This window comes from Lynx canadensis, chromosome B4 (assembly GCF_007474595.2).
Source record: "Lynx canadensis isolate LIC74 chromosome B4, mLynCan4.pri.v2, whole genome shotgun sequence".
Taxonomy (NCBI): Eukaryota; Metazoa; Chordata; class Mammalia; order Carnivora; family Felidae; genus Lynx; species Lynx canadensis.
The window spans coordinates 31794760-31808421 of record NC_044309.1 but is presented as its reverse complement, the minus strand read 5'-3'; the positions used below and the strand labels follow the sequence as shown (position 1 = coordinate 31808421).

Genomic DNA, 13662 nt, shown 5'->3' with positions numbered 1-13662 from the left:
AATCCCCTTCTCCACCACCACTCAATCTCCCTACTCCAATCCCTGCTAACAGTTCCCTTTCTCAAGCATACATTTCTGCTTAAAAGTCTTTAGTAGCTCCCTATTGACTGTAGGATAAAATTCAAAGTTCTTATGATAATCACAACCACAACTATTAGTTGGTGCCTACCATGTGGTAAAATCATACTAGTTTTAATCCTTAACAACTTTATAAGACCTGTATAGTTAGTTCTTCTTTTAGAGATAAAAAGCAAATATAAGGAAGTTAAGAATCTGATCTTACCATCAAAGTTTTGGGTGGCATAGCCAGGTTCTAAACTAAGGTCTTTTTCCAAAGTCCATATTCTCAATTACCAAACCAAACCAAATTGCCATTCAATCTCTTTCACAATGTGACTCCATTTCACTTTTATGGCCTCATTTCCAGTCACTCTATTCTTTCCCACATTCTCTATTCCAGCCTCCTCATAAGCCATCTCTTTCAAGTAAACATCCTATTCCCCCAGTTCTAATCTTTGCTATCTGTTCTTCCCTTTTCCTGAAATACCCTTCATCCATTCTTTGTCCAATAGGCAAATTCTTACTAGTTTTTCAAGGCCTGGCTGAAGGACACCATCTTTCAAAAGCCTATTCTAACAGCCGTGGACAGAATTAGTTGTTCTTTTCTGAGTTCCCAAAGGATTTTATGCAGTACTTCCATTATAGCACTTGTCTAGCATAGAATACATTTGTTCACAAAGTACTAACACTAGTGTAAGAAGCTCAAGGACAGGGATTACATTTTATACTTCAATGTATTCCTAGTGCCTACTACAGAATCTACCATAATTGTTAAATAAACTAATCAACTTTTGGGAAGACTATGCAACTGTCAGATGTCACTAAAATGATAAAAGTACAGTTTAGAGAGATCAAGTGACTTTCTATAGGGTACATAATAGGTAGCATGACAGAGAGTGAACAAGAAGTCTTATGATTATGACTCTAGGGTTCCTTCCACAGCTAGTGTTCTGGGCATTCCAGTTTAGGCAACATTTTATAATAAAGATGTGCTTTTGAGTATGCTGCAACTGTTGTTATAATCTTCATCCAGACATGCTTTGTTTTTACACTGGGATATAGGGGATCTAATTTTATACCATTTGTATTCTTCAGGAATGCCTAGTATAATGCCCAGTACAGATCATTCAGTAAAAGTTTGATACTAAAATCAATTTATTTGAGGGGCACCTGGCTGGCTCAGTCAAAAAAGCATGCAACGCTTGGTCTCAGGGCCATGAGTTTGAGCCCCACACTGAGTGCAGAGATTACTTTAAAAATAAAAAATAAAAGCATATTAAAAAAATAAAATAAAATCTATTTATTTGAAGGTAAAAATCATTTACAGGAGAGTAAAGCCAGCACTATCAATTTAAAATACATACTTTATCATTTTCAAGCAATTTTATTCTACTGTCAATAGCCAACTGTTTTCTAGTACAACTCTTCTCCTAAACCCACTAAAAACCAACCCCAGGACTCAGGGAAGAAGAGTCAACTAAGAGTTAAATGTTGAATATGGGTCAAGCACTATACTAAGCATTTTCAAACAGTATCCCAGCAGGAGATACAGGACCCAGAACTCAGTATAAATGATGTACATAAAATCCTAACACCTGTAAATCAGCCTCACTAAGTCCAGACATAATTCATCTATAAAGTATAAGAGAGGGGTGCCTGGGTGGCTCAGTCAGTTAAGCGTCCGACTTCGGTTCAGCTCATGATCTCATGGTTCATGAGTTTGAGCCCCCGCGTCGGGCTTTGTGCTGACAGCTCAGAGCCTGGAACCTGCTTCACATTCTGTGTCTCCCTCTCTGCCTCTAACCCACTTGCTCTCTCTCTCTCTCTCTCTGTCAAAAAGAAAGATTAAAAAAAAATTTTTTTAAATAAAGTGTAAGAGAAAAATCCATTATAATCCTTCATTGTTCATTGTTCATTATGGTATCATAAGGTATTTTCCCTAAAATCTCATTTTCTATCAATATTAAACATAGTTGTACTATAGTTAATAATCTATAAATTAAGCAATATTTTAATCTGTAAATTTTTTTAATGTTTTTATTTATTTTTGAGACAGAGAGAGACAGATCATGAGCAGGGGAGGGGCAGAGAGAGAGGGAGGCACAGAATCCAAAGCAGGCTCCAGGCTCTGAGCTGTCAGCACAGAGCCCTACGCGTGGCTCGAACTCATGGACTGTGAGATCATGACCCGAGCTGAAGTCGGACGCCCAACCGACTGAGCCACCCAGGTGCCCCAAGCAATATTTTAATCTTAAATAATAATCCTTATTAGAGAGAAAGACCAATTAGTAATTATAAATTATACAATATTTAAAAATAAGACATAGAAGATAATAAAAAACTAAAAAAAACAAAGTCCATTAAGCACTATAAACTAATAGCAAGCAAAATGCTGGCAAGTAGTTGGTTCCACAATTCTAAAAAACAGATAAGGATTGTTAAAATGGGCATATTTGAATTTATAAATGATTAATAGTAGTAACAATATACTTTTTTTGTGAAGGTTGAATTTCTTCTGAAATGCAAACCATTTTCTTCTTTGATAGAAAAATAAATGTTACCCCAATATGCTCTGAATATATCAGGATTCAGTTTAATAAAATGTTAATATAGCTATGTCTTAAAATAATAAGATCCATCCATTAGCACAATTTTCAAAGACTTCTAGGCTGAACTACTTTCAGAGGGAGAGACCTGTATTTGTTTGCTTACTCTGTTATTTTCCAGAACTTTAATAGAACTACATCACACTGCAATAACTTCTGAAGTACAGCAGTAGAGTACTCTTTGTACAGTACAACACAATAGGTAGACAACCTATTATATACCTTCTAGAAATGAATACGAAGGCATATATTCATAAAATTATATTTATAATTATAGAAATACTGAGGCAATTAATGACCAGGGTTATTTAGGATCCCTTTGCATCAAGAACATATAAAACATTTAGTAGAAGGAAAAATCAGAAGAAAAAGGAAAAACATTTTAAAGGGATGCTATCGTGGTACTTATGAAAGTGTTTTTAAAAGAAAACAAAGAAGAGAAAAGGAAATATAGGTCAAATATACCTAAATGAAAAATAAGACAAAGGCAGTTGCCTAATTAAAGTGTTTGATTAACTAATAAACTTCTAAAAGCTTAGTTGTATTCCATTTGCAAAGACAAACTACACTGCAGAACAACTATATTTCCACTTGTAAAATTTTAAAAATAGAATCCAGCTGCAAAAGGAAAAAGTATTAGTTCTTTCTATTCTTTGTGAAGAGTTTTACATAAAATGTCATAGAAAATTTATTTTCTTTTTAAAGCTAGATCCAACAAATGAACCAGAAGGTCTCTGAAAGCAGCCAAAAGAAAACTTGAAAAACTCTATATGGATTTTGTAAAAATATGGTAGAGACTTTGTTTTGTTTTACGTTAGGTATAAGCATAGCTTAAAGGCAAGGAAAAAACTAAGACTCTGTCCACATCCTTATACATGGTCTCCTTTCTAAATGAAAAGGCCAGCATGCAAAAAAAAGCTGAATGTAAAAGGTTCGCTGCTCCCCCCATTGCCTAGCACAGTACAGGGTAGAAGATGAATGAATGTCTTAATTGAATGGCTGACCACTTTGGGTACACACTACCATTCTCTATTAGTATAATATACACATATACACATACATATACATTTATGGATGCATGTTAACATATATACATTATTCACTTATCCATTATTTTAACTTTTACCTAAGCAAAATTTTCAAAAGAACAGAAAAACATATATCCACCTACCTTAGATTTGTCTTAATATATTTTTTCCTGCCACATTTGCTCATTATTAAGACATTTGTAATCAATGCTTTGTTCCTTCCCCGTTTTCTTCTTTATTTATCCTGCAGAAAAATTATGATGTTGAATTGGGAGATCATAACATTTTATTTTTAAAAAAAGTCTCTCAAAACGGTAACAGAATACCCGAGAATATCCTAATTTCTATAAAACTGAAAAAAAAGAATAGAAAGCTGAAAACAAGTCTGTATTTTTTTTTTCAATCTCACTGCTATGCAATTTTGTTCTAGGAAAAAAATTTAAAACATAAATCATGAGCTATTTATCAGGTTATTTTCTACCAAAGAGAAAGTAGTGTTGTCTAAATCATTTAATACATGCTACATATAGTTCATGGAATCAGCTATATTTTAATAATCACTTAATAAATGGAGTGAATTTATCATTTACTTAAATTTCATTCCACTGCAACAAATTTGTCAACCATTTTTTATTTACCTTAAATTTAAAACTGGCTTTTTTTTTTAAAGTTTATTTATTTTGAGAGAGTGAGAGAGCACACACACGCGCTCATGAGCCGGATAGAGGGAGAAAGAGAGAATCCCAAGCAGGCTATACACTGTCAGCATAGAGCCCAATGAGGTCATGACCGGAGTGGAAATCAAGAGTCAGACACTTAACCAACTGAGCCACCCAGGTGCCCGTCAAAATTGGCTTTTGTCAAAGAATTTTAACTCTAAGTAAAATATTACCAGTTCCTTTAAAATCTCCTTCACTAGCCTTCAATCCATTTAAAAAGTTGTTTTAGACACTCTACCAATTAAAACCCATTTTTTGTTACTAATATCCTTTAAAAATATGAAGTAAAACTGGCAAAGAAAAAGACAAAGGAATTGGGAGCGCTTATTTTAGAAGTGGAAAAGACAAATGTCCACAGCCCTAAGTATCTTCTAGGCATCTTCAACAGCAATGGTTGTGCTTAGCTACAGACATACTGCTTTCAGGGTTCCCTCCTAAGTGGCCCCCTCTAAAATGGTGTCCTTTTAAAACTGAGTGGGCAGGTTGGCCTAAGGGCACTAGGGCAATGGTTATAGCTACCATCTGTCCCCCATCTCCCAGCATAGGGACAACAGGAGATGGTCATTTGAACCAGGCTACTTACAACATGAACAAAAAGCGAGGATGGCGCTGTCCTTTGGATTAAATCTTATTCTGCTATACTCTACTGTCGTTTTACATGGGGACATCTTAACCTTCCATAAAAATTGTGTAACCTAAAGGCAGGGACCATTTATTTATTAAACAGTGATTGGCACCCATGATATGCCAGGCCTTTCAAATGATAAAATGTCCCCACTCTCCAGGAGATTGCATTTTAATGAGGGAGACAGACATTTAAACAAAGAATACTAATAACATTATTTGAATAATAAAGAGAGAGAGAAGTAAACTACTAATTTCTATATTTCTCTTGGAAATACCATTTTCTTTGTTTAATTTCTGACTTAGTAATAAATTCTTATGGTTCAGAATTCAAAAAGTAGCAAAAGGTATTCACTGAAGTCCAGGAACAGCCACCCACTTGCTCTTCCCAGAGGCAATCAGCATTGAATAAAGTACGAGCTTCGGCCACCACAGATATCAAGAGAAAATGAGAAAATGACTAGTCTCGTACCCAAATAATGACCATCAGATAAAACTGATTCTGACTCAGGCTTATCAAAGAATGATTTCTTCACAACTACTGTCTGAGAAATCATCACAGATTGACTGCCTGCTTGCCAAATCTAAAAGGATGCTTTCTAGTCCCTATCTTTATATTCCTACAGTATTTCCTACTCCACAAATTTTGTCCTCCTTGAACTCTTTAGGACATCGTGTTCATGCTTTTCTTCCAAATTATCCAGCCCTTTGTCCTCGGTCTTCTTTGGCCACTCTGTAAAGGCTGGTATTCCCAGGCTTCCCATCATAAAATTCTCCCCCCCACACTCCCTAGGCTTACTTCATCCTTACTTGATAGATCTCAGATTTCATATCCAGTTTACACTTTTCTCTCCTGAGCTCCAATCCATATGTACCTGCCTTTAGATATATCTCTTAATGGTTTGCTCACAGATCCTCAAGCCCCAAATGTTCAAATCTTTCCTCTTGCTGTACTCTTATCTTAGTGACTGACATCAACACTGCCTCAGCCACCCCAGCCACCCAATCCGGGAGTCCTCCAACATGGCCTAGTAGCAACAATGTGTGGTATAAAAACACACTATTAACAGTCAACCTGAGTTCTATTGCTTATTAGCTATATGAGCTCAGACAATTAGAAACTTCTCCAAGCATTCCTTCCTGTCAAACGGAGATCTTGTTGTGAGGAGAAAATGTAAATAATAAACACAAAATGTCTAACTGTGCTTGGAATATAAGCAAGGACCATTACCTTAATGGGCCTCAATAAATATGTCTCCTGTATCTTTTTTTTTTTTTTTTTAATTTTTTTTTTTTTCAACGTTTATTTATTTTTGGGACAGAGAGAGACAGAGCATGAACGGGGGAGGGGCAGAGAGAGAGGGAGACACAGAATCAGAAACAGGCTCCAGGCTCCGAGCCATCAGCCCAGAGCCTGACGAGGGGCTCGAACTCACGGACCGCGAGATCGTGACCTGGCTGAAGTCGGACGCTTAACCGACTGCGCCACCCAGGCGCCCATGTCTCCTGTATCTTGACTCTGCTGTATTCTCTCTGTCCTCACTGCCACTCCTTTAGTTCTGAAACTTATTATTTGACATGATTAAAGCAATAACTGCCTCCCTATAAAGCAATTCATCTCTCCCTATAATAACTTCACTAAACCTCTCCCTCACCCCTCTTAATCCACTCCACTAGACCACAACACTCTACTCAAAATGCAAATCCAAACATGCTATTTATTTCCTTATTCAAAATCCTCCAATAGACCCCTTGCCTTAATAAATAGCCAAAGTTCAGGGCCCCTGGGTGGCTCAGTTGGTTAAGTGTCCAACTTCAGCTCAGGTCATGATCTCACAGCTCGTAAGTTCGAGCCCAACGTTGGGCTCTGTGCTGACAGCTCAGAGCCTAGAGCCTGTTTCAGATTCTATGTCTCCCTCTCTCTCTCTGCCCCTCCCCTGCTTACACTCTGTCTCTCTCTCTCAAAAATCAATGAACATTAAAAAAATTAAAATATATATATGTATATATATAGCCAAAGTTCTGACATTATAATTTGAGGTATTTGGTAGAGGCTTCATAAAGTTTGTTGCAAAAGCATTCAGATTTTAAAGTATACCAAACCTTTCCATTACATCAATTTTCCAAGTCCAAAATTACCTTGTGGGGATTTGTAAACCAGGTGATCCCATTTTACTAAAGCATAAACTATGCATACTTTGAAAAACTTAGCTGTATACTATTGATCTCATCCAAAATCTGGTTTTAATGTCCTAGAACATGCTATCCTTGGGTAGACAAGGATTGACTTAGCATCCCCTGCTCCCACATACCCAAACACCTGAATGGTTTTGAGCACAAATATCCTAATGTGTTCTCATACTGAGCTTAATATGATAAATATTCTACTTAGCCTAAAACATACCCCTTGAATTCATCATATTTCATGATATAATCTGTTATCATTTAAAAAAATTTTTTTTTCAACGTTTATTTATTTTTGGGACAGAGAGAGACAGAACATGAACGGGGGAGGGGCAGAGAGAGAGGGAGACACAGAATCCGAAACAGGCTCCAGGCTCTGAGCCATCAGCCCAGAGCCTGACGCGGGGCTCGAACTCACGGACCGCGAGATCGTGACCTGGCTGAAGTCGGACGCTTAACCGACTGCGCCACCCAGGCGCCCCTGAGGTTATCATTTTTAAGCTGATCTCCTTATGCCTAAAAATCACAAAGGGTACTGATGAAATGTCCTGTATACTACCAATTTTCTACGAAAATAATTTTAAGGTCCTATCTGCTAAAGAAATTTTCTCTTTTAGAGTAGAAAGCACATCACAGATTAGTTTTTTATAGACAAATAAGAGCTTATATTAAGGGAGAAAATGAGTTAAAAAATCTTTGCCTATATGTGAATTTCTGTGCTGTATCTGGAGAAAAACCACTTACACTGATAAAAATTTCCTATCATATATTAGGTTTGAATACCAAAATAACATTTGACATTCACCTTACTCTTCATCAGTGTGTTGTTCTATTCATTCTCCAGCGTACAGATTCAATTAATTTCATTGCTTCAAATACCCCTTAATATAGAGCTCTCCAGAACAGGGATTTAAGATATGCTGATTAGAGAAAAACAGCATTATATTTACACTTACAAAATCTGAGTATCTACCATGCTGTGGTTAATTACATTCTATCTTAATTTAACTTTTTGGAAAAATCAGGTTTATGTAAGAATCAAACTTCTTGAGCAACTTTACTAGAATATAAAAGCTTACCTAACCAACTTCCTCCTCCCCAACCAACTCTCTGTTATTAGCCAATGTTCTCCATTTCTTCTATAAAACCTAAAATGTTATAACGGCCACAAGTTATTCTCTAGTGCTCCCAAGCACTTCTCTTCCTAACAGCTGTGGAGTTAGTCATATTTATCACCAGACTTGATTATGCCAGCCATACTTACTATTGTAATTTTGATATTGTTAAATATCATGTTAGATTAAATTATTAAATAGATTTAAAAGATTTAAAAAGGAGAGCTGCTTCTATGAAAACTAAGTTGAATGCCTTGGAAAGACAATAAAGGCAAGTTCCTTTAAAAAAAAAAAAAGTCCTGCTTTTGGACTAGGGTCAAAATAAAAAGAAAAGAACATGGAATAAAAGGCAGTATACCCTCTTATGGAAGCAGAAAGAGAGACCACAGAAAAATACAATGTTTCTCTGGTTCTGGGCTGAAGCAAGGTGTTACTTCCTTGGGAAAGTAGGAGATCTCCATAGGTTAATCATGATTTAAATACGAACAGCAAGTAAGGTTTGAAAGATAAGGGAAGAAGAATAGAAGTGCATATAAAGCTGGTTCTTTTCAATCATGACGATTAAAAAGTTAGGCAAAGGCAAAGGTAGGGCTGGCTAGAAGCGAGAACTGATTCCAAAAAGCCAAATACCTTAAGTTGACACTGATGAACCTACGCTTGTTGTGCATTTTAGGTGAAGGAGAATCCAGGAAAAACAAAGTGGGATAGCAGTAACAGGACATTATACCACTTTTAAAGTTTTGTAATCATTGTGACACAAAGTTAAAATAACTTTCCAATAACATTCTTTACACTTTTGTGTAAAAACAGAAGTACCCAGGAACAGTACTTAGAAATAATTGAAACACTTGTAAATAATGTCTTTAATATTTTAAACATGAATCAAACAGAACATCAAGTGGTTTTTTAATACAGATTCAAGGCCACTCCAATTTAACTGCTTCAGAGAGCTACTGTCTAAGAAATCTTAACTCTATAAAATCACCAAAGGATTAACTATTTCAGTATCACTTTCTCAATTTACTCCCCCCCCCCCCCCCCCCCCGGGCACCTGCCTTTGGCTATTTGACAGTCAATGAACAGCAAAATTGGCTGCTGGGGAGGAAATGAAAAAATTCAAATAATCATCACCTACCTCCATCTCTCCAAATACCACCCTCTCCACTACCACCAGTTCAGGGAAGGAAATAAAATTTAAAAATCTTCTGTGGGAGCTATTTGCTTGACTAGAGTCATTGCAGGGCTTTCTTGTTCAGCATCATATTACTGCACTTTAAGTACATTTTAAATACTTATCTACATGAAATACAACTCCAGTGACTAGTAAATCTGGGAAAGAGTAGATAAGACACTTGAATTAGTTAAAACTTAGAGAAATGAATTTCAACGTTATTATACTTAACTAGATAGGTCTTATTTTGTGTATATGAACAAAACTGCTACCTTTCAAAGTGCTGAAACATATTTAAATGTGTTAAATTTATTTTCTCCATCAGTATAAAGAAGAGCAAACGCATCCCAACTGTCCACATACAGTATATTGGTCTTTATGCATGATACAGTTTTCCAACACTTGAGCTAGAAGCTTTTATCATATCAATGCTAGGACACAAATTCCAGTTTAAAACATTTCTAAGCAAAAAAAAAAAAAAAAATCATTTTGGGCTATCAATGAAAAAAATTGAGGCTATTTGAGATTATGAGCAAAACTGTATGACATTTGACTTTGAGTTTGGATAGTCTAAATTTAAGTCTGTTGTGTTTAAAAACAAAGCTTTAATAAGGTAACTGAAAAAACTGAGTTTATTTTATGAAATTCTCAAAGTAAAATATCAGAATCACACGAGCTCCATTGTTAGAATTTCATATGGTTTTGGGGCACCCGGGTGGCTCAGTCATTTAAGCATCTGACTCCAGCGCACGTCATGATCTAGCAGTTCATGAGTTCCAGCCCCTCGTCAGGCTCTGTGCTGACAGCTCAGAGCCTGGAGCCTGCTTCGGATTCTGTGTCTCCCTCTCTCTCTGCCTCTCCCCTGCTTGTGCTCTGTCTCTTTCTCAAAAAAAAATAAATAAATAAAAATTTTAAAAATGAAAAAAAAAAAGAACTTCACATGATTTTGACATTTAATTGGTCTGGTTATCAGTGTTCAGAAAATATGCATGAAGATGCTTCCCACTTTGGGAGAGCTGTAATACTTCAAAACAGCCTCACAAAAGAGCTCCTAGCGAGGTTTCTCGGAGGCAAGTATCCGCCCTAACCAGTGAGTTATTCCAATAGACTTTAAGCAAAATTCCCACATAACTTCCTAGATTATGCTTTTCCTCAAAACTGTTTTACATTCACCTTGCTGACAATTTCCTCTAACACTCCTGGCAAGGTCAATCAAAAGATGTGCAAGATCGATATTTTACTTTTTAAACTTTGCTATAACTGAATTATACCAATAAGACTCAAGTTGTCTTCATGAGTAATATTCCACTTAGTGGGATAAAATCACACTTAGTGTTATTCTTGGGTTTTTCTCTTCACTCTCCCTTATTCTCTCCTGGATATCCTAAAGCATCAGAAAAAGAAAACCCATGTGTGAAAGGATTTACTCTTAAGAACAGTGCACTCTTTATTGCACAGTTCTCAGGATAGAAAGTATTTTAAATATATTACAATATCTTGTATAGTCTCTAAAAGGAAGCTAACAAAATGATTTAAAATGTTTCTTTCTACCTATGTGTACTGGATGAGAAACTTTCCCTGAAATCTTTACTTGTATAATCTATCTGTATTGATAATATTGAAACTGCATTCAATGTACAATAACTCTTCTCAAAGTTGACTTTTTAATACATATATGGAATCCATTAGTTCAACAGAAAATACTTAACAGAATTCAAAGATCTTTCAGGCTTATTTCCTTAATGACCAATGTTGATTACATGTCAAAATATCAAAGGTTCAGCTGTTGAGTGTTAGGATTCTTCAGTTTTACTTAAAAAAATCTATCTATATGGAACAGGGCATTTGAGTGCTTTCCAACGGACTACCACTTCAACAATAAACCTGGCTCAATTTTCTGGCTCATTATTCACTTGGAGAGAATATCAAGTTGGAGAAAACAGATGAGAAATATATGTAATATACTAGTCAAGTTTCAGTCAGGATTCCTTATGTATGTTAATAACCTACTTTTCATGAAATGGCCAGAATTCTAAACAAGATTTCATATTTTGATCATGTAAAGACTTGCCTCACTAGGAAACTAAAGTGGTCCATGGAGTCTGGAGTTTGTTAAATTCATCAGTAGAAGCAAATTTTATTAACTTTCCAGGACAATGCAAAAACAAACACTGAAGAGCTCCTCTGTGTTTATACATTGGATAAAAATTTATTCATATACTCTTACAAGATATGTACACAAACATCGGTATAATTACAACTTCACACTCACCAAAACGATACCAGGTTGACCAGCAAAGTCACTGGGAAAGCATCTGCTTACACTGATCTATTTACAGATTCATACCAAAAATGTTTGTGTAATTATTTTAATATGACAATGCTTTAAGTGTTCACTCATTCAAGATCAAACCCATTTCCATTTAAATATCTTTTTTAAAGTTGTATCTGGATCAGTAAGCAGTTCTTTAAACACTATTGTTTTAATACCTAGCTTTTATTGGCCAAAACACACTATTTGCAATTTGCCGTCCTTGGGAGAAAAAAATTCAAAGATTTAAAAACTGTGAAGGGAAAGCAGCTTGTTAACCAAAAATAGGACCAAGACCAGGAGAAAAATGTGGTATCCGAAGCGGGGCGGGGGAGGGAAGGGGGAGGGGAACCAGAGAACATGAATTATTAATGAAATCTAATACGATTTTCATACAGGACCTCTATCGCTGCGCATCTAGGTTTGTATTTCTCTAAAGGGAAGCTGGCTGCACTCTCATCAGCCCGCCAAATTAAGCTTGAAAAGGAAGACATTTTAAGAAGTTACGTGGGTAAGAGGTACTGTTAAAAGGGGCTCTCTCAGTTTTAGTCACCTTCAGGCTGATCCAGTAAGTCAAAACTGCCGAAAATGTGATCGTAAGCTGACAGCTGCTCTGCTGAGCGCAGTTCAGGAAACGTCTCAGCGATTTCAAAGTTAGGGATCTAGCATACGTGTAATAGGCAGTAAGGTGAATAATGTGTCTATTCCCTCTTCCGCAAGTTCTGGGAATCTTACTAGGTGGTTCTAGAAAGGCAAACGTCGAAAGTACAGAACAAAACCTGAAATTTCTGTTCGCTGTCACGGATTTGTTCCTTCTCGGCTATCATAAAAGTCTTCGCACTATATCATCAGGTCTATCGTGTGTGAAGACCCAGTGACTCAACACTGCTGTCCCCGACTCTTGTTTCGGAGAAGAAAGGGGTTAACGCTGATTTATATCTAACCTGAGTACGTAAAATTGAGACAAAAGTGCTACTAATCGTCGGCTGTGAAAATAAAAACCAACGTCCTTACTTCTCGCTTCCTTTTCTTCTCAAAGAGGGAGGACCACACTCATCAGAGCAATAAGGCTTTTTCCGAAAGACTTGTCCAACTTGTACCAAGTTCAAAAGGAGTCAAGGATTGCTGAGAGAGCAGACCAGCCCCGCTGTCCTATCGGGAGAGCTCTGCTACTAACCCGAAGGCAGTCCGCGAGCGGAGCCGGAGACTGAGCGGCCGCCGCACCGCCGGGTGGCCCCGGAGCCGGCGCCCGTGGCCGGGCTGCTCCCGCCCTCCCCGCTCCCCCGCTGGCTCCGGCGGCCCCGCTGCCCCGCGCCCCCGACGCCCCCGACCCGGCTCCGCTCCGCCTCCTGCGTCCGCCTCCTGCGCCGCGTCGCCGGCTCCTAGGTCTGTGGGTCCCGGCCGACGCACCACTTACCCGCCGCGATGAGATTTACGTAGCGGACCTCGTCACTGATTACGGACGGGAGGAGGTGGAGACGGCGAGCCCGACCGCCGCTCAGGAGCGGCGCCGCCGCCCAGCAACCCGGCGCCGGCGCCGGCGCCGGCGGCGGCCCCACGTCGCCCCCACGTCAGCTCTGATGCGGCAGCCGCGGCCTCCCTGCCGAGCCGGGACCAAAAGTAGCGCAGCAGCCGACCGAACCGCGTCCTCGCGCCCCGCCCTCCCTTCCCCCACTCCACGACTGCTTCCCCGGGGACGCCCGGCGGAAAAATCCAAGTTCGAACTCTGCCCCCTGCTGGCCGCCAGCGGGAGTGCAGCGCTGACAATCCAACAATTAAATGGAACTGAGGGAGGGGGGAGGGGAATGAAGGGCCAGGGGGCGGGGCCTAAGTGGTAGTGCGGT

The 13662-nt window shown here is 38.3% G+C and overlaps 1 protein-coding gene across 15 annotated transcripts in view; it reads right to left on the bottom strand.

Moving 5' to 3' along the window:
- Positions 1-13486, bottom strand: part of CREM (cAMP responsive element modulator) — a 72133-nt gene extending 58647 nt beyond the window's left edge. For 2 of the 15 annotated variants that reach the window (XM_030321237.3, XM_030321244.3), the window contains exons 1-2: positions 13236-13480; positions 3838-3938 (exon numbers count right to left, since the gene is read on the bottom strand). In XM_030321237.3, the coding sequence (XP_030177097.1) occupies positions 3838-3881 (44 nt within the window). In that variant the 5' untranslated portion in view covers positions 3882-3938; positions 13236-13480. Of the gene's footprint in view, positions 1-3837; positions 3939-12832; positions 13028-13235 lie in introns of those variants that run through there. The other 13 variants (XM_030321248.1, XM_030321241.3, XM_030321246.3 and 10 more) reach the window with 11 other exon arrangements.
- Between the last annotated feature and the right edge of the window lie 176 nt (positions 13487-13662).